Below are 20,647 nucleotides of genomic sequence, written 5' to 3'. Positions count from 1 at the left end.
GAGGTAATAAGGCTCCAAATTATAAATAAAAGTCCAAATAAAGTAATAAGTAGAATGAAATTCTATTTAATTTAAAAGTGAACTAAGTATCTGTATATCACTTAAAATATGAAGTCTTACTGAGGAACTGCTAATATTAAAAACATGAACATGACCTTATAAGATAATAAACTAATTTTCATAAGTTTTAGAAGAAAAATGTAGCCTTAATTTGTAAGACTCTGGTAGGGAAAACCTTGGAATACTGAAACAATTTCAGTATCACATGGCACAGTTCCAGACTACAACAAACTGGATGTTAATCTTGATGTGTGCACTTCTCAGTGGTTTGAATTAAAAAATAATCCATGAGGAACCTCCAAGTCACTTTTGTTAGCCATGAAAATGTTTATTTTTAAAACTAGGATCTAAAAAAAAAAAAAAAGAAAAAAAAGAAAACCAGTTTTTCTCAAGAAACAGTTCTGTGAGCTTTTTAGGTAGGAAGTCTTTGGGTCTCCATGCTCAAAATATTACTCCCCCTAAGAAGCTGCAGCTGTTTGCTCTGTAAGCAAGAACATTCCTTCATGTACCGGCTGAGGTACCAGTTCTGTGTAATGTTGACATGAGCTGGCTGTCCCGATCCAATGTTGGGGGAGGTTTCAATATGATCCCAAGAGCAAGATTAAGACACAAACGAGGTCAAATGCCATACACCCAAACCAGTTTTTATTATTAAAAGTGAAGAGGGGTGGTGATAGGACAGAATGGAAGGAAAAGACAGAAATAAAGCAAGCATCCAGAATAGAGTTGCAAGAATAGTCACCAACCTGGATCCAGCAGCATCCTGTTGGTTCTCAGTCTTCAGTTCTTCGGTGGTGGGTGCACACACAGCAAAGTTTTCTGTTGCCTTTTAAGTTCATCATATCAGCTGATTAGCATATCTGCCCACCTTTAGTTTTTCTTCTGGTCCCACAGGTTTTTGCTGATTTCATGCTTCTTGAGCATCTGGCTTCTGGGGCAGAAATGCTCACCTCTTATCAGTTGATTAGCAATGCATGCATGGTGTCTGGTGTACACAATAGAGTCACAAATGGCTACACATGGAGACAGTGATGATAAACATTTGGTTTCACTCAGTTCATGTCTCCCCCTTTTAGACTTATCTAAGGAGTCTGACAATGCAACTGCAAGGGAGCGGGGGGTGCGTCCTTCGATACACTCCTGCTTCCTTGGGTGACGTTCCTTAGAGTAATCCAAAGGCCACAGCTTGTCTTTGAGGTTTCCACAGACACAAGCAAGCTTTGAGGCAGTCATTTGACATTTTAGTCTCTCATACTGGCAGAAGAGGGGAAAAGTCATTCAGGACAAGTTTCAAAACTGTTTCTTTCCTGTAGGATATGAAAACTCTTTGGAGAAGACTTACCTTAGGACCTTAAGCAACATGAGAACATTGATTTCCACATGCTGCTGCTGTTTAGAGGAACGACATGATTAAATCAGTGAATGGAAGTCAGATTTTAAAAAGACAAAAGGAAATGTTTATACTGGAAAAAGCTGAACTGACTAATTCTGGCCCCTTACATTTTTTCAGCCTTGCAGGAACCAATTGTACAGAAACACAGAGTTGTTGACTGTTATCCAGCCTGCAGTGCAGAGAACTTCAAAACGTGAAGTATGTAATACCAGTGCTTGCAAAATGCTTGGATTTTTTTCCCAAGAGAAGCTATCTTAAGTGAAGACGTAAGAAAGTTTAAAACAATATTCATAGGAAAATTACCAAAAACAAAGCCAGAGAAAACATACCACGTTAAATCCTTCTGATTTTACTGAAGGCTCACAGAGCCTGAGACAGGTTGTCTTGAGAAGCAAATACCCCTGCTGAATAAATATAGGCTGACAATTGATTTTGGGCCAAGTGAGGATCCCTGCCCTAAGAATCCTTAGCTGTGTGTAACCTCATGCTTTTACAAGACAACAGACTTGTCGTGATTATGGAGCATCACTAAACAGTCCACTTGTCCTGGAAGATGTGTTTCTTTTCCAGTCATACAACAGTTTAACTGCAGATTGTTGTGTTTTTTTAATACTCAATTCTGGAGTGAAGAAGCCATGTAGGAGCAGCATTTTATAAGGCATTGTTGCCTGGTCTCCTATATGTGCGCAGATTTAGGATATTACCAATTGCCGGGGGGAGATTCCATGTTGAAGCCCATCACCGGCTGGATTTCTATCCCCAGGGAATGTGGGGAATTTCTATACTGAAGAGACACCTCAAGCTCTGCTGCCATGAGGAAGCATGTCTCCAGGGGCTGATGTAGACCTCTAGACCTCTTTTTCAGTTTGGGCAAGAACCACAAATGCAGCGCAGTGTGTGCAGACTTTGAGGAGTGGGGCTTGGAGGAAGACACCTGGCAGCAGGTCAGAGTGGGCAATGGAGAGGAACAGTCACTGCTGTTGGGTAATAACATTGCTGAAAATAAAAGGGGGGGGGGGGAGAAAAAGGATTATGATCCTCCATCCTCACTGTTTTTTCAGAGGTCACAGGTGTTAGCAGCATGGGTCTTGCCAAAACTCCTGCAGCAGTTCAAGTGTGCCCTGTGTACCCTGAGTAGGAACCATTGTACAGCATGTCGCAAACAGTGCATCCCTTCCAAATGATAATGGATTTTGACACCTGGTGAGCTAAAATATCTGCTTTGACCCCTGGCTAGAACAGAACCTCCAAAGCATGAGAGCGTCTCGTGCCAGGGCAGTGATGCACAACATGTCAGAGTAGTGAGGCGAATGCATTCATCTCTCAAAGAAGGTGACATTGCCCAGTTCTATTACATAAAAAGAACTATTATTATGAAGCATTTTTGAATGTTTCATCTGGATTTATTGTATTCAAAAAAGCTCAGTGACACCAATACAAGCAATGACAGAAGTGAGACGTATCTGATTATGCACCTTGTATACTGAATTAGAATAATTAGGAGATTACAAATGAGCTGCTGAAGTACTCTCTTACAAGATCTTCCATGTCTCTGAACTTCTCTTTGATGGCAAAGCATCTGTAGGATGGTTCAGAGCAGGTGGGTTGTTAGCCCACACGAGAATAGACAACACACTCCTTTGAGGGGTCACTCTTCAGCACCACATCATAGTCACAGCTTTTCTTGTTGAAAACTACTTTACAGTTCTCTTTGTCATAACCAATAGGAGTATGAAAGCTGTCATTGGCAAAGAGAAAGTAAATGTTAGATTCAGAGCAATAAAAGATTCAGTACTTCAGTGGTTGTGATTATATCTTGAACTAATGCTGAGTGAGATATCTCTGAAACTATGGCTAAGACCAGCCAAGCTAGCTTGAGTGCCACACAGCTACAGATTCCAGGGCCTCAGATGATGCCTTGCTGCACTGCACTGTGTAGATGTACCAGTATGCACAGCATTTGCATAGGGATTTCTAGCACAGCACTCTACAGCATGACATAAGCACGGTCTTGGCATGGTTTATGTCTTCTCTATGAATTTTTCATTACTGTCAGTTTGCTTAGAATGTAGCAGCTGTTTCCTGGTAGATTGAATGTCACCTGAGCAAAGGTGATGATCATAATCAAGCCATTTTGGCCCTTTGAGAAGGTAGAATAAGAGGAAAGGAAGATGTTGGAGATAGATACTTCAGAGCAGAGCCTTGTCACTCTAGGGTCAGCATATTCACTGGAGAAAAGCACCTCCGGAAAGTGATTCAGATCATCATAAGTCCTTTAGAGGAGCCTCACTTAAGTCCCTTGTGGAACGAATCCCTTCCTACCCCCACCTTCCCTGCTAAGACTTAGTTGCAGTGTAAGAGGGGTTCACAAGTTCCTCAAAATTAAAGACAAGCACCAAGTGGATATGTCTGGAAGGGCCTGTGTCCACTCCCAGTCAGCAGAAAGTGAGCTAAGGTAAATACAGCTGAGGATCCAAATGATCAAGAGCTGTATGTGGCTTGCCCTAGCTCTGTGACACGTGTGAGGAAAGGCTCCCTTGTGCCCTTAGAAAATCATTTATCCCCCACAAATGGAAAGCTGTGGTCTTACTATGGGCAATGATGCTACCAAGAAGTGCAAACTTACAGGGAGCAGCAACGCATTGCTTCTTGGCTGCAGCTGCATCTGAAACAATTTTCTGTCCTCGAGATCTCTCCAAAGGGATATAGTTTTCCATCCAGCATACAGCCTGCATAAGACAGCAGCAAAACAAAACGTGTTCTTTAAGCCTCCACATAAAGGCTGAAAAAAATTATTTCAAGCTTTCTGAAAATGTTTTTCTTGGCAATAGTAAGGTAGAAGTAATTTTGTTCTCTGGGTTATGATCCAGACTATTTTGAGAGCCTGAACTTGTTTCTTCTTCACTTGTTAGAGACAGTTTCAGTGTGGCAGATCTGGGATGAAAGAGAGCAACCAAACAGCCAGATCTGCCACCTGGCACCAGACTTTATTCAGAACTACTCTCAACTCCTGCATCAGTTCCATGTGCTGGAACACCAACAGCAACCTACCACCAATAGTGATAATATTGCTGCAACCATACCCAGTCCAGGGGAAGACTTCGGTTTTCCCTACTTTTGGCAACTTGGTGCTGGAACCTCCTATTCGTGTCTTTCTGACGTCTCCCCCTCCCTTGTATTTTGAGCCCTTCCTGGCAGCTCCACATAGAGCCAAGCTATCACAGAACAATCAAGTGAGAGGACCTTCCCTGTTCTTACCTTTGTCAGCCTCCCCTGGCTTGTTCAGTTTAGAAAAGCAGTATGCATCACCCAGTGTCACGATGATGTCCATTGCAACAAGGAAAGCCAGAAAGCCTTTCTGTAAAAGAGACACAGACCCCGTGGCATGAATTTAATTCCACTTTGATTATCTTTGTTTTCAAAAGCTAAGTTACTGAACCTGAAGCAAAAATTAGAAATAACCTTATGTGTGTATGAAAATGTTGGAAAAGGGCACTCAGGTATTTCACTGCATTGATGACTTTTTCCTAGGTGGGAAGAGACAAAATGATAAATGTGTCCAGCAGCATCACTCACTGCTGAAGTCCAGTCTCTAGAAATCACAAAAATCTTCAACAGTATTGTACACTTGAAAGTCCTGTCAGACACTTATTAATGCTTTAATTATTGCCTTTGAGTCAGATTTAGCTCTTCCTCTAGCTAATCACTGTCTGTATAGCATCCCATTGCTTCACATTTTGCTACAGCAATTTCTCCAAATTTGGCAGTGGAGATCTCAGACCTAATTATATTCCAGTAAGTTTTTGAAGTAGGTGGCTGGGTAGAGAAGAGAGGCACAAATTAGTATCTTAGGACAAAATTCCAGTGCTGTACATTCTGCTTAGAAGTGCGTGAGCCATTTTGTCTAAGCAACTCCTGTTCACTGAAGTTGTAGGACGTAACACTGCAGCTGGTCTCTGCTGAGGCTCCACATGCATTTAGCATGGATCTGTGGGGCTATCTGTGCTACGCAGCTGTCCAGGGCTTTGTGAGCTCAGGGCATTGTGGCTTTCCACAGACGATCTCAACATGCTTGCTGTATATTAATCATCCATCTTGAGTTGTGTGATGGTTTTCCTCCAAACTGGTTCAGGTGTTTGCAACAGCATAGGCCAGTTCTACAGAGGCCTTATGCTGTCACTCATGTCTTTATAGAAAAGACTAAAATCCTTCTTTTGCTGTGCTAGGCTGTCTTCTATGAATGTTTTATGCTTTGTTTGCTGCAACATTTGTCCTTATCTTGCTATTCCTAGAAATGCTAGTCTGATGAACTTGGGCATGCTCCTCTCTCTAAAGACCAAACCTTCCACTGAACCTAAACAGAAACAGAAGGGGAAGTTTGTGGTGTCCAATCACTGTCTGATCTGCCTTTATGCTGGAACAACCAAAGGATACGTCAGCTAAGCAACAAATCGTTAGCAGTAAAGGGCCCACATGTAAATAGATTGAGCACAGAGAGTATCAAACAGGTAAGGAAGCACTGGCAGAAACGGTATCCTTTATTAGAAATGGTAGAGATTATTACTGTTACACTGATGCCAAGAGCTCTTAGTTAAACATCAGAGTTGTGTTGTTCTGGGCAGTCTGTGAGCAAGGCACTTGAAGGAATAATTTTATTTTTTTTTTTTTGCTTGTTTGCTCTCTTAAAAAGGGAATGCCACCAGTCATCTTGCAGAACAGAATCTTCCAAACTGGTTTTAATGGCCTTTGAAAGTGGAATGAAATACCAGATCATTTTGCTCAACTAAGTCTTTCTGAGTATACACAAGTCCTCAGGAAAGCTTAGGCAGAGAAAGAAGTAGATGATCATTTCTCCCTGTATTTTTGAATCTACATATATATCAGAGAAACTACTGCCTCTTCTGTAAAACTTACGCCATTCCTGAGATTCACATCAAAGGTAGTAGTTGATGTCTGTACCTTTGGGGATTATGTGGGCCATAAGGCTTTTTCTATCTATTTAGCATAACCTAACAGTTGATTCAGATTCTGCAAACACATTTGGAGGGTTGAAGAGGTGAAACAGGACACAACTTGATAGAGAGAAAGAGAAATGCAGACAAAATATGCTGTGTATTACACTTTTCATTGTAAAAGGAATGTATTTTAAACTGTATTTCACATCTGCAGGTTTTAAAAGCATGGTCCTAAATGTTTACAAAATTCTGAATATTTTCACAAACATTTCTGAGAAAAGGGTAACAGCAAGTGAAAAATCAAGTGATATAAGTGTATAGTTTCTTGCAAAGAACTACAAAACAGAACAAAATTGACAGTAATCTTCACAAAGGTGTCTTATTGCCTTTGCATCTTGCTGTGTTTAAATAGAATATATACACATTTAAAAATGTGTAACTAGGTGATTCTCTTAAATATCCTTCTTTTGCAGTTTTTAAGCAAAAAGCTATCTGTATCCTCATTTGAAAAAAAAAACCAAAAATCTGAACCTTTGACTTACCATTGTGGAATGCTTGACTTCCAAAGAGCTCCAAGTCTCCAGAATTCTGCAAGTGCTTTATGTGGAATGTGAGAGCAAATATTTTATGGTGCCTTTGTGTTGAGCAATTCAAGTCTAGGAAAAAAAAGCTCACTCAACTCAAATGTAGTGATGTTGAAATTTCTGAAGAAATCACTGAAATTTTGCCAGCTGGCAATGAGAAAATGTTTGATTCTGTAGAGCACTGACCTGGGTAAAATGTTCAACCCAGAACTTTGTATTCCTTCAGAGCATTATGATTAGAAGTGCCTTTCTGATGGAATACAAGTATTGATAGCTAAGCTGTAGGCAGTATTGTACGGTTAGGTGATTAGACAGAAATGCACGCTGGCCATTTCTTCTATCAGTGGGCTAGAATATGCTTAGAGTAGGAAACTAGGTATTAATAGCTTAGGGAGCTTTTGCCAGATCTTTTCATACTCATGTTTAATCCTGTAGTGTGCACTGTAAGATAACTGAAGGTACTTGCCATTACCAGTATTAAAACCTCTTAACATTCAGATCTTAGTCAAAGCTGGATCACATTACAACATTTCTCTTTCTCCTCAACTAAAATAAGGATTTCCTCTCAAATTAAAAGCTTGCTGTGCTCCTGTGGGAATGTTCAAGCTTTGACCTGAATAACTGTGATAGAGTATATGATCACTTTTATATGCGCAAAATACTTTCACAAGCAGTGATAAATTTCAGAGTGCTAATCAAATACTCTGCTTTCTCTTAACTCCTGCAACCTTTTTTTAGTATGAAATAACAGACTGTGACCCTACCTATGTTTTAAAGAGAAACACTTTGTTACAGATGCTGACAAGCAATTTGAAACTTGTTCCTGTGGGAAATTTATCACCAACTACAGAAATTTGGCATATGATTTCAAGATTACATTTAGAAACTTTGGACAAATAAATCCAGTAAAATTTGGCTGTACTATAAGCTAAAAAATTTTGTGGGTTTTTTTTTTTTTTTTTAGAGTAAATTAAACACAGAGTTGTAAATACTGTGGAATGGTGGCAAAAAAAAAAAGTTGTCATTCATTTCCTCCTATGCACCATGTATTTCTGAGTACTAACAATAACTAATTTGGGTTTTGGATGTATTCAATCCAAATAATTCAGCAGGAGTAAAAAAAACATTGCATAACATAATTCCATGACCTTCTTGGAGGAAATGCTGAAGTTGAAGTATGTACAGGTTTGATAATTCTTTAGTAAGAAACACATAATTCATGAAAAGTTATTAAGCATTCAATTTTACAGACTATACACCTGACTTTTTTGTTGTTCTGATATAATCACTACCTGTTTTAAAACTTCCATTTCATGAAAGTCATGTTTGTCATTGAGAAAATTCAATAAATTTCCTTTCTGATCCTTTGCTTCCAGCATTCTAGATAATAGTACTTTATCATCAAAATCTTCCTCTTGTCTGTATTTACCAAATGTCAAGTCAGCTTATAACTTCTCTCAAGTGAGTACAATGTTTTTGGTCTTTAGCTGTGTAACACAGATTTCCTTTCATTCTTGTAACCCATTTCTGAACAGTCTCCAATCTGGCAGTATTTTGTTTCAAATCTGAGTATAGAACAAGTTATGAAAGCTTGTAAGTGTTGTGGAAATAACCCCATATACTATGAAGGATATTGTGCCTTTCCTATATACACATCTAGGGATCACATCTTCTGTCTTAAGCACCATATTGATCTAGGTACAAAATGTTTGCTTTCCATCCCTAAATTCTTCTAAGGGGCACTGTTATTAATATAGATTTTATGTTTTACAGAGTTTTAAAAATTTCCTATTCATACAAAATTTTTAAAAAAGTCTCTAAAGCACAGATTAAGTAAGCATAGTTTATTTCACCATCAAGACAACTAGACTTAGTCATTATTTGTCACATTAAGCATTGTTTGCAAACTCTATCAGCAGTGATTTTATATTTTCTCATAGACCACTTGATATAAGGGTTTCATACAAGTGTAGAGAAACTATACGCAATATGCACCAACCTTATGGCTTGCACCAGTTTTACAGCATTCCCTTCCCTTCACCTACCATGTTCAGGCTTTGCTATCCCAAGGTCACCCTGGGCTTGAAAGGAAATTTTCCAGTTCTTTTGTGGTTTTTGATAGAGAGCTCAAAGCAAAACTGGTTTTGTTTTCAAAGCACTTGTCAGGCAAAAACCTTATTCTTCTGTCAATGAGTTCTTGATAAAGATGCCGGAGCCCTGCCAGCTGTGCTGCCAGTTGTCTGCTGGTAGGCTGACACTCCTCTGAGTGCCTTTGAACCTCCTGCCTGAGGATATGCAGATCTTGCTTTGAAAGATTTTAGTCTCTTCCTAAAGTCTTATATCTGGCTACATCTCCAGTGAGTTCCTTTTTTTAATACACTTTTTTCAAGAATGATTGCTTCCATAGCACTGCATTAATTCGCTTTTCATCAGTTGTCATATAGCGTAAGGAGAGACAAAACTGCCTGACACACCCTCCCATGAAAAATGTATCATCCTTGTGATCAGCTTAGCCATTTCTGATCATTTTCAATACTCCTATGAAGCTGATAGCTGGTTTATGAAAACACACAGAATTGAAGGTCTGCCTTTTCTGAATTCAAGACTACTAAAAATCAGAAAACGTTTTTAAGGCTTTGTTGGTAGGACAGCTGCTAAGGATTTCATACTTAGATCGTTCCTAGTTTCCCAGTTGAATGCTGCTAAACATGTCTGGTCTCTCAGCTTCTCAGGAAGAGTTTTCTCTGAAGTGTTGACACCTGGAAAAATCTCTGAAAAGTTTATCCTGTCCAGCTATTATGGTATTATTTTTGTAGTGGTTAGAGTACTTCTCTAGGACCTTCTAAAAGGCAAGTTGGTTTGGGATGATGGAAAGGAAGGTGATGCCATTTACCCTTGTCCTGTCCCCACAATCCTCCTTCATGACCCACAGGCAATTTGCAGTTCAAGGTAATCTATTGTTACCAGGCCGTTTGTTGAGTGTGTTTTTAGAGCTGGAGAGAGAAAGAAAAGCCTCATTCCTCTGGTTTCACTTCCAGGCTCACATCCTCTGGTTTCACATCCCAGAACAGTTGTGGATGCCCCCTCTCTGACAGTGTTCAAGGCCAGGTTGGATGGGGCTTTGAACAACCTGATCAAGTTCCAACTCCCCATGGCAGGGGGGTTGGAACTAGATGATCTTTAAGGTCTCTTCCAACCCAAATCATTTTATGATTCCATGTTCTTACTTTCTATCAGAAAAGCTTTCCCTTTCAGATCTTGTACAGGCAGAGGGCAAATGTCCTTGTCGTGGATTAATACTGAATGAGAGAACAAGTATTTTGCAAAATTCACCGATGATTCCATAGAACATACATATAATGTGCAGATAAATATTTGCATATAAGTCACACAGATAACTAAAGCTCATATACATTGGAAACACAATTTTTAGCTTAAATAGGTTCAAAGCCTACTAAGGAAAGTTGGAAAATTCCCGTTAACTTCTGCAGCTTTCAGATTAAATCTTAGGGACTTGGGTCAAGCAAAGCACTTAAGTATAGCCTTAGCTTTAGCCATGTGGGTAGTCTCCGGTGGAGCCACTCCTTGCTCCCGAGCACACACTTGGTGAAAGGCTTTGCTGGATCTAATCTTTATCCTAAGTTCACAGTCATCCTGGCTCTGAGTTGCTTTATCAGCTACAATATATTAATTAATATGAGAAGTTTAATTTCTTGACCTGTTTACAAAAGTGGGAGGGTAGTACTATTTCACTATTTCCTGTGAGTTGTGTTTCAAAGTTTTGCTAAAGACGGAAGTAGAAAATCATGGGACTGATTCAGGAGATTTTTTTTTTTTTTCAATCTGATACTGACGTGATGCGTGACTTCAGGTGGCTCCCTTAAGTGTGTCAGAGATTTCAAGCTTCAGAGATTATTACCTGACTGTAGAGGACCACAGAACTCAGAGATAGAACCCCAGAATAAACTTCCCCTGTTCCTCACACACTAAGCACTCCTGCACCACACCAAGGGAACTCCAGGGTAACAGCCATCCTCCAAGACCATGATTTTACCATGAGAGATGAACTTTTGGGATCAAAGAATGACCAAATCCACATGGGGGAAACCATGAGCCAATGAAGTCATGTGTGTCCAAGTCCAGGTTCCTTTAGAGTTTATCGTTCTGGTTATTTTTTTCCTACTTGCCCAACTTATTGCAGTAAGTCATTTGACTCAGCACATACCAGCAAGGTCTTTTAGGTTACAGGGGTAACCATAGTCTGTTTGTTTCTGACACAGGTTATAATTAATTATTTTAAAGGAAAGCTGATTTTGAATTCCGTGAAATGAATAAATACACTGGTAGGCAAGTGGTGTGTTCTGTCATTGCATTAACCAGCAATGAATCCCAAGCAGGAGGGGAAGTACATCTAGGGGCTTCAAGCTCCTGTACTGGTCCAGTGTCAACACGTGTACTTATTTCAAGCTATAGACACTCCCTTCTACACTGTGAAACCAGAGGCTGAGGCATCTTCAAGACCTGACTTCACTCATCACCCCCAACTTCTTTTGCAGCATGCAGGTAACGCAGGTGCTGGGACTGTCTCTTCGAAGCTGGGGACTTCTGGTAATTGCAGGGCTTGGACAACCACACCTCTCCATATCTGTACCAAGCCATACAACACAACCTGTGCATGAGAACAAGGAGTGGCAGGTAAAATTAAGAACAATGCACAAACTCTGTTGGGGTTCTTCCCTGTGTGATACAGAAGCTTGTATTTTCATTGTAACTTGACTTTTTCTTTTGTTTGCATCCTGTTCTAAAGTTATAAAAACATATTTACTTTCTGTTAGCTATTGGAAAAGCAGGCTGTGGTGTTCTCTTTCATTTTTTGCCTTGTAAATATTTGTGAGTTTAATCAAGTGCTGTGTCTGTTTAAGCTTTTGTTAGCACTTCCAGTGTTAGGCAACAGAAAGCAGTACTTTTGCCAAAGTTTTTATCCACAGGAAAAAAAGATTACCCACGCTAGCTATATGGCATAGCAGTACCCAGATTATCAAGAAGAGATAATTATATTTAAATTTATATTGAATGTCATGTCAAGACTCTAAGCCTTTGTCCACTGTAAGCTGTAATTTCTTCATAGACAAATGCTAGTGGAAATTTAGTAGCCACTTCACACAAGCAGTTAAAAGAAAAAAAGTAAAAGAGAAAAATGAGATCCCCTCTAATCCTGTATGAATAAAGAATATTTCTTGTTATTTCATAATCTGTGTATGTGTGTTAGAAATCATTCTGTCTTTAATAGAGTTGCATATGGCCTAGCAGTGACTGGGTATAGCATACACAATACCTCCCTTAAAGCTGGCCAAGTTGTTTATAGGGATATTTTCTGTACAGAATAATCTACTGTTTGGTTTGAGAGTAGTCAGGATCCACGCCAAATGAAAACGTTTGCTTTCTGCTCTGCAGAATTTGTGAAGAGACAGTAAGCTGTGATCATACATAACAAATGTGCAATACTGGCCTCCAAATTACTTTCAAGGTTGCATCGTCTTGCCTTTAGCCTTCTACAGCCATTTTGCAGCTGCTAGAAGTTCTGTGTAGTCCTATGGGCCTGTGGAAATTATTGTGGGTACCCACCAGGAACCAGGTCCATGTCAGCTTGTGCAAGAGCCTAAATACTGGATTTCCTCCTTTGCTTTGCAATTGCTTCTTGTGCTGATGATTACAGATGTTTCTTTATGGACATGAAGAACAAACTTTGAGGCTAACACAACCTCTGCTTAAACTGGTGGATTAAGGAGTCCTAGTGTGCTCTTTGGTCTGGATAACTCCAACTGTTTGTAGTACCCCTCCCACTACTTTTTGTCCCCATTACATGCCTTGGTTTCGCAGGAAGAAAGCTTAGGGATCTAAGCCAGAAGAAAGCCATCCAGATTGCTACAGCACAAAATCCCTAAGTGTGCCAGGATCAGCTCCCACTGTTCAATCCAAACACTGCTAATTTCATTACTACATTGAGGAGGCAAACTACAGACACATATTTATGCCTGTATCCCCAATTCAGCTGGGAAATCCCAGAGCCAGCTGTAATTTCAGGCATATCCCTGAAGCCAAGTCTGTATGTGAGCAAATTTTCACACTAAAGCAACAAACTTTCATCCCTTGTCTCCAATTTTAAGTGTTGGCTTATCAGAACTAACCACAGGATTTATGGTCTAGCAGCAGTCTGGGATAGTAAATTTTTAGACAGGGCTAACAAGCAATTTCAGGATAGGCAGTGGATTTTTCCACAATGGAGCAACACTGCAAAAGATAGACTGAAGTAGGACCAGGAAGAGATTCATAAAGGATTGTTTCCTCTTGCACCATGTCTGAGTAACTATAGCATCCCATTACGCTGTACTAGTTCTTCTCCAGAAACTGGTTGACAGAAGAGAGCATCAACTGCAGTTTGTGCTATGTTTCTCAAATCCATCTTGTGTATATTTTCTTCAAACCCTTTGTGTCCTGTACTCTGCCCCACCTCTGCAATCCACAGGGGCCTAGCAGTAACCTGATTGCCTGACCCCACCTTAAACAGCTTCACTGCAGCCTTTCAGAGTCCCACCAAAAGACCTCTGGCTCATTTCACACTGCTGCAAATGCACAAGACTGAGCAGTTGCATCGGACTGGCAGAATTACAAAGCAACACCAGACTGCTGTAACTTCTGTACTTGTGGCCATGCAGGAAAGAACTTGTCCCCCAAACTGATTCCAGAAGCACTCTGCCCTGCTCTGGAAGGCGCTGGGGAATCTGAGCTGCACAGACAGAGATCTCATGGCCACATACAAGTAGCAAGCGATGCCACAGAGCTAAGGCATACCTGTAAGCATGGATATCAGAGAGCTCATCTCTATGCAGTCTTACGTGTTCTGGTTCTTAATATGCAAATTAGTCCCTCATGACATATGTGATTTTTGAAATCTTTACATTGCATATTCATTTGGAAAGTTCTGAGGGGAACAGCAAGTGATTTTTCTTGTTGCGATCTTTTCTCTAACCTTTAAAAGGAACCTGACTAAATTCCTCCCTAAAAGGAATTTTAGGACTGAAATGTTTTATTGGGACCCTGACCATAATGTTTAGGTTGTGACTTCTAGAAAGCAGATTTTTACTGTGCCATTTGTAGCCCTCTCTGCTCAGAGGCTAGTGTATGTATCACAAATAAACAATTTCCCCTAAGAGAACATTCAGGTTCCATGTGGCTGGCTGGGGTATTTTCCTGTGGTTTGGTTTTTTTTTTTTTTGTGGAAACTAATCTGCAAGACTCCCAGATGTGAAGCTGCCTGATGGTAAGACCCTACATTTTTCAGCATCAGTACACATAGAACATATAGACCTCATGTTTTGTAGTGCACAAAGTTCTGTGCCAGTAGAACTTTGCATTATCAGCAAAGAACTTGGATTTTATTTCACATTTCAGTGAATATGGAAAGTAATCAAAGGCCATTTTTTCTGGTTTTTGGAATATTGCAGAGGAAGTATCTATGGCAAAATGAAAAGCCTTGGAGAATAATTTTAGATCCCATCTGTGTGTTTTTTAACAATCTTGCTCAAGACGTTGTGAAACTAGCCTAGGCTAATATTGTTCTACTTGTACTTTGTCAATTTCTGTTTTATTGTCAGTGTATTAAAAATGTTTAAATTCTACTAGTGTTGAAGGTCTGAGCCAGTTGAGTAATGGTATCTTGCTACAGAATAACAGAAAAATAGAAACAAAAGGAATATGATGATACTTTGCTTTTAGAAGTTTCTATGTCCCTAATCTAGCAATATCCTTCAAGTATCTGGATGTAGCCATTAAAATCAATGCACAAGAACTTGGGAGATCTTGGGCATTTTTCTTATTTAAATTGAGAACCCAAGTGAGAAGTAAATCACCCAGTGTCCTGGTTCCTCACGAGGTCTTCTGTGGTATCAGTGCAGTCAAATGCAGTAAATAAATAAACTCCATGTGCTAATATAAAGGGCTGATCTAAATTGACCATTTCCATTGAATTATTTAGTTACCAGCTGGAAGAACAGATATTTCATTGTAATTTCCTTTCTGGTTAATTCACTTATAATAAAGAACATATGAAATACAGTGGTATGACAAGGTTTTTTAATTCTTTGGAAAAAATGACTTAGTGAGAAAGGGGGAAGTTAGAGTGCGTGTTTGACCTGTAAAGGCCCAGGGATAATGGCCTGTGAATCCCTGTTTGGTGATTTGCACTGTGTATTTATTTATGTTAGGGTATGTAGTGTTTACTTCTAGAAATTCTGGAATTCTGGTGTGGGTTTATTAAGACTAACCCAGTTTAAATCAAAGGAGATTTTACCTGACTTGTCAGGTAAGTCTTGGACTTACTTTTGTAAGAAAAATAGGACGAAGGGGTCCCTCTCTACTTGTAAGACTGGGCATCAGCATACCCCCTTGCAGTGCTCCAGCGGGGAATGCTGCTGTGCTGCAGATGTGTTGCCACAACCTGCTACTCCTGCCACCCCTGACTTTGTTCCAGGTGTAGAGTAGGGCCCCTCTGAGCACGTGTCTGTTACACATCACGAATGGTCTCTCGGTCGAGGGTGTCAGACCCTTGAAGCCGTTGCAGCGGTCGAAGCCATCTCCCATCCGGTTCTCCGTTCCCCTCGCCTGGGCGATACGGTCCTTACGGCCCGCAGAAAGGCGTGAGCATCCCTGACACAGCTGGGAGCACGCTCAGCCAGCTCAGCTCAACCACCCTTGCGGGGCTGTACGCCGTGACGGCTGACGGGGGACACCGGGTGGGTCTCTCGGCTCCTCCTGGGCTGCCGGGCTAGGCCATTCCCCGCAGGGGTTGGCCTGCGGCTGCCGTAGCCCCGTGCGGAAGCGGCGGTGCCTCGGTGCCCTCCCCGACACGTCTTCGCTTGGGCAGCTCCGGCCTTCGCGTTCACCCGAGGCGGGGGGGCGCGCCCGCCCGCGCGCCTGCCGGCGGTGCCGCGGCGCCCCCTGCCGCCCTGCCGGTACGCAGGCCGCGTGGCGCAGGGCGGGGCTGGCGGCGGGTCCCGTGACGGCGCTCAGCTGACCGCCGGGCGGGCGGCGCGGTGGATGGCGCCGGCGGGTGTGGGGGCAGCGGCAGCAGCGGCGCGGCCTGCGGTCACGGTGAGCGCCGGGGCGGTGCGCCTGCCCGCCCGGGCCGGGTACGGTTACCGGCTTCCCGGCTCACTGTCCTTCTCCCGCAGATGAACGGGGCCCCGCGGGACGCGGCGGAGCCGGCGCCGCTGTGGGAGCGGCCCTGGTCGCTGGATGAGATCCGTAAGGGCAGCCAGAGCTGGTCCTTGGCTTCGGATGCGGGGGTGAGCGGTGCGGCCGGGCCCGGGCCTGAGCCTGGGACCGGAGGGGTGTGCGGGCCGCGGCCTCCCCCGGGGCTTCGGAGGTGTCAGTCGGGGCCGTGTGCGGGGCGGTGCTGCCGCCGGCGGGCCCCAGCAGCGGCCGGGGGTCGCCTGCCGGCCTGCCTCGGGAAGGGCGCTGTGGTCGCGGCCTGCCTCGGGAAGGGCGCTGTGGTCGCAGCCCGCCGGGCGGGACGCGGCGAGGGCAGCCCCGGTCAGGGCCCGGCGGGTCGGCAGGCTCTCCCGTTGCTTTAACCCTGCGGCCCGGGCGAGAAAACTAAAATGGGGAGTTGGCCCGAAAGGAAGTGCAGAACGAAGCGCAAACTGAGTAGGATGGGACTTGGTCCTGGGTGTACGCGGGGCTGCTTCAGTCTAAACTGTGTTTATTTTGATGCTCAGTTGAAGTGTACGATCAGCTCTGCCTGTGTCCTGAACGGTGCCAAAAGAAAAAGGAGTTGAATGCTGACTCTTGCTTTCCTCTGTTGTAAACAGCTTCTGCATTTTCTGCAAGAGTTCTCACAACAAACCATTTCCAGGACTCATGAAATCAAAAAGCAAGTAGATGGACTGATTAGTGAAACAAAAGCCACAGACTGTCGACTTCATAATGTCTTCAATGACTTTCTTATGTTGTCCAATACACAGTTCATAGAGAACGTGAGTATGTACTTGTACTTCAAACACTGGTATTGTCCCTTACTGGAAGAAGTGGTGAAGTGATTTGACTTTTCGGCAAGTCAGATGTTAAGTTAGAGATGAAGTGCCTTTTAATCACTTTCTGTTAAAGAGTGTCCTAATTCCTTTGTGAGTGATGCACTATCCAATATTGTTAGATTCCCTTTTGCATTTTTTGAGGCACCTTCCTTCTTTGTTTATATGTGACATGGAGATCAGAGTTTCATTTTGAGGACTGTGAATAAGTTGGGATCTCTGGGATGTCTTGGCATGTCTTTACAGGTAGCGTGTATGTAACATTTGGCTGCACTTGGCTGTCTAAATGTGAAGAATGTTACGCGATACTGTAAATTTGCCCAGTGGTGTTATTTTATGCTAAAAGCAGTTGGTATTAAAGGGGTTGGGCTGTAGACAGTTGTCTGATACGTTTGGTCATGATGAGCGTATTTGTTGGTTAATATTCCCATTTTATGAATATTACTATTTTAAGAAGGTAAAAGCTAGACTTGAAAGCCTGTTACAATGTTGTATCACTAGGAGTATCTGTGTAATTAAGATGTAGAGCCTTAATAGTCTTTCAGATTTGTGGAAGATTTTTAGCACTGAATTTTATCAGGTATTTTGTTCTGATCAGCATTGTTCTCAGGTCACGTGTGTCTCACCTGAAGCCATGATGCTATTATTGGAAAGATACTGGCAGAGGGCAGCATAATGGAAATTTAGATTTCTGTTGTGGGGTTTGGTGTGGTTTTTTTTACAGAGCTGCAATGTCTTTTCCGGCCTACCTTTGCTGTTCAGCATAATGGTTCTGCTGAGAACAGTTTGTACCAAACGTCTTAAATCTTGGGTGCTTGAGGCTGTTTGTTCTCAAATTTAAGTGAAAGAAATAGGTCTTCATTTGTAGTTCTCAATTTAGCTAATGTGAGAGATCTGTCTCTTCCCAGGGGGTAACTGCACCTGTGTTTGAGAGATTTGAATTTAGGCTTGCAGGTTCAAGGGAGACTTTTTCTTCTTGTGTCTCCTTGTAGTTGATCCTACAAAAGAGTACTAAAAGAGCTAGATGGGAGGGATCATTGGAACATACTGCAGGCTGAGGGAGGATGTGAACCTTCTCCGTAAGTACAGGAGAGGGGTAAATGCTAAAGAAGGAAAGCTACTAAATGACAGAAAACAAAAGGAAAATAGCCCATAAGTAAACTTAAGTTTGACTTTGAAGGTTTCTAGAATAGCTTTATGTTAGGGGACATAAAACAGTGCTTCCTTTAAACATATTCATGTCAATCTGTGAAGAGGGTTAAAGGGTCAACTTGTCTTCTACTACTGCAGTGACGTTTGCACTCAAATTACCTCAGTTGGGTTGAGAGGCTGCCTGATGGTAACTTCAAGGTGATGACTTCAATGCATGAAGGAGGCTATGAAGATGCTTGGCATCATCCATGGCTTCTTTGTTTAAATGTGTAATGAATTAATGTGTAATTAATTACACATTAACAGTGTTTTTTATTTTGTTGGTGGTGCCTGTGGTTTAGCCGTCGCAGCAGTATGTTGTTCTTACTTGAATTAATTTTGCTTGATTTTTTAGAGAGTGTATGATGAAGAAGTGGAAGAGCCTATTCCCAGAGCTGATGTTGGAGACAAAACAGAGCAGGTAGTTAACTTAAGCTGTCTTGAGTGCTGGCAGTATGTTTGCACCTGTTGTCTATCTTCTCATTTTCAAACTTATTTTGCGGACATTTACAACTTACAAACCAAACTGTTTCCTTTCTCCTTGAAGTTTCTCTGTTGGAAGGTGTATGTCATTCAAACATAAAGTTGACAGTAACATTGGAGGCTACTACAGTGTATGATAATGTGTTAGGGCCTCCCCAAGCTCAGTACTGTGTCCAATAGGCAAGACTTATGTGTCAATTTTCAAATGGCTATGCATGTTTTTTCAGGAAGAGAACTGAGGCCTTGGGCCTTCTTACTGGATTCAGAGGTAGTGAACTGGGGAAGCAGAATTTGACTGCAATTCCCAGGGATAAAAACTCAGAGAGCTTTAGCTTTTTATATATCTTACAGTCTAGGTGTATTATACCATAAATGTTCCCCTGATGGGCTGGGAGCACAAATAAGATAGTACTGTGTGTGGTTGTTTTAGAACATCTCTGTTTCTGCAAGTGATAAAGATGAATTAAATCAAGCAAAAAAGGGTTCTGAAGGTCTTTCTCTTACCTATAGTGAAAAAGCTTTCATTGTACTAATTTGAAGTTACAATTTTGCATGCATGTTGCAGTGAGATTGAGTCCTGAGTAAAATGCAATGAGAATGTGTTATTCCTGTTACTAAAGGAGAAGACACGGGAACAGAAAGAAGCTGATCTGATCCCCAAAATCCAAGAAGCAGTGAATTATGGCTTGCAAGTCTTGGACAGTGCATTTGAACAGCTAGACATCAAAGCAGGCAACTCTGACTCAGAAGAGGAAGAAAGTAACGAAAGGGTGGAACTGATACTTGAGCCAAAGGTGGAGAGACTTGTTCTTTCTGGGAGCATGGGGTTGTGTTTGGCTTTGTTGGACTTGCTCTTTGTTTCTGTCAGCAGTATCACTGTGTTGGTATAAAATTGGTATTCGTTACCTAAAAAGGATTTGATGAGTACATCCGAAGAAGTGCTTCTTGCTGAGCTATTCCTTTTGTAGCCTACTTGTCTTGCAGTTGAGTAGCATTAACATATGGCACCCTAAAGAGAGTTAAATGGCAGTGAACATGGAAAGGAAATCCTCAATTTGAGGTGGAGTGGGACCTTTAAATTCCTGCTTTTTAGGAACAAACAATATCTTCATAGGTGATTTTTATTCTGCTAGTAATTAAGAACCCTAGGTGTAGGATTTGGGATAAGACTGATGCCCACAAGTCTTTGCAAGAATATTCCTGTTAGGTGACAGCTATAAAACAAGTTGGGACCACACAAATAGAAGTAGCCCCGTTCTTCAACAGTGTTAAAAAGGAATAAACCTCAGCTGGCCCACCCACGTGCATGCTGACTTGAAGCATGTGTCTGGTGTGACTCTCTTTAAACAAGCTTGTATCTTTCTTGAGTTAAAACAAGGGGTGTAAGATTTCAGTCTTCATCAGCATTGTAGAGCTGCTCCTAGATATCAGAAAGACCTGACGTTGTCTCTTTGCAGGATCTCTATATTGACAGGCCTTTACCTTACTTGATTGGCTCTCAGCAGTTTATGGAACAAGATGATGTTGGCCTTGGAGATCTCTCTAGTGAGGGTATGTAGTGGCATGACCTCTTATTCCCATGCAAGTAACTAGTTCCTAATTTGAGACTTCAGTCTGTTTTAACTCACAGATGGGGTTATACTGCCTAGTGCTCTTGTACATTTAGATGCACACTGTAATTAGCTGGGGAAAAAACGTGCATCCAGTATGCAAAGCAGTAACTTCTCAGTAACTTGTCCTCTGTATATTAGAAATGCAAAATACTAAAATTTCATCAGCCTTCAAAGCTCTTCCAAACCACGCTCTTTTCCACCCGATTTTTAGTTTTCTTCACAAAGCTTTTAAAGTTGCTGTCGATATGGCTGGTGACTACCTTGGTCTGTGTACAGACAT

The 20,647-nt window shown here is 41.8% G+C and overlaps 2 protein-coding genes across 3 annotated transcripts in view; one reads left to right on the top strand and one right to left on the bottom strand.

Annotated features, from left to right (window-relative positions):
- Nucleotides 1-2,834: 2,834 nt before the first annotated feature.
- Nucleotides 2,835-7,043, bottom strand: LOC141925625 (beta-microseminoprotein-like). The gene is made up of 4 exons (XM_074830036.1): nt 6,951-7,043; nt 4,712-4,811; nt 4,080-4,182; nt 2,835-3,191 (listed from the first exon to the last, which is right to left on the bottom strand). Exons 1-4 carry the CDS (start codon nt 6,951-6,953, stop codon nt 3,062-3,064), a joined length of 336 nt encoding a protein of 111 aa, XP_074686137.1. The 5' UTR covers nt 6,954-7,043; the 3' UTR covers nt 2,835-3,061.
- Nucleotides 7,044-16,043: 9,000 nt separating this feature from the next.
- Nucleotides 16,044-20,647, top strand: part of WASHC2C (WASH complex subunit 2C) — a 37,729-nt gene continuing 33,125 nt past the window's right edge. For both annotated transcript variants that reach the window (XM_074830829.1, XM_074830828.1), the window contains exons 1-6: nt 16,044-16,142; nt 16,223-16,336; nt 16,862-17,026; nt 18,627-18,692; nt 19,375-19,548; nt 20,212-20,305. In XM_074830829.1, coding sequence (XP_074686930.1) covers nt 16,089-16,142; nt 16,223-16,336; nt 16,862-17,026; nt 18,627-18,692; nt 19,375-19,548; nt 20,212-20,305 — 667 coding nt within the window. In that variant the 5' untranslated portion in view covers nt 16,044-16,088. The remainder of the gene's footprint in view (nt 16,143-16,222; nt 16,337-16,861; nt 17,027-18,626; nt 18,693-19,374; nt 19,549-20,211; nt 20,306-20,647) is intronic.

Source organism: Strix aluco, chromosome 7 (assembly GCF_031877795.1).
Source record: "Strix aluco isolate bStrAlu1 chromosome 7, bStrAlu1.hap1, whole genome shotgun sequence".
Taxonomy (NCBI): Eukaryota; Metazoa; Chordata; class Aves; order Strigiformes; family Strigidae; genus Strix; species Strix aluco.
The sequence above is the reverse complement of the archived record's forward strand: the minus strand, read 5'-3'. Positions and strand labels throughout refer to the sequence as shown.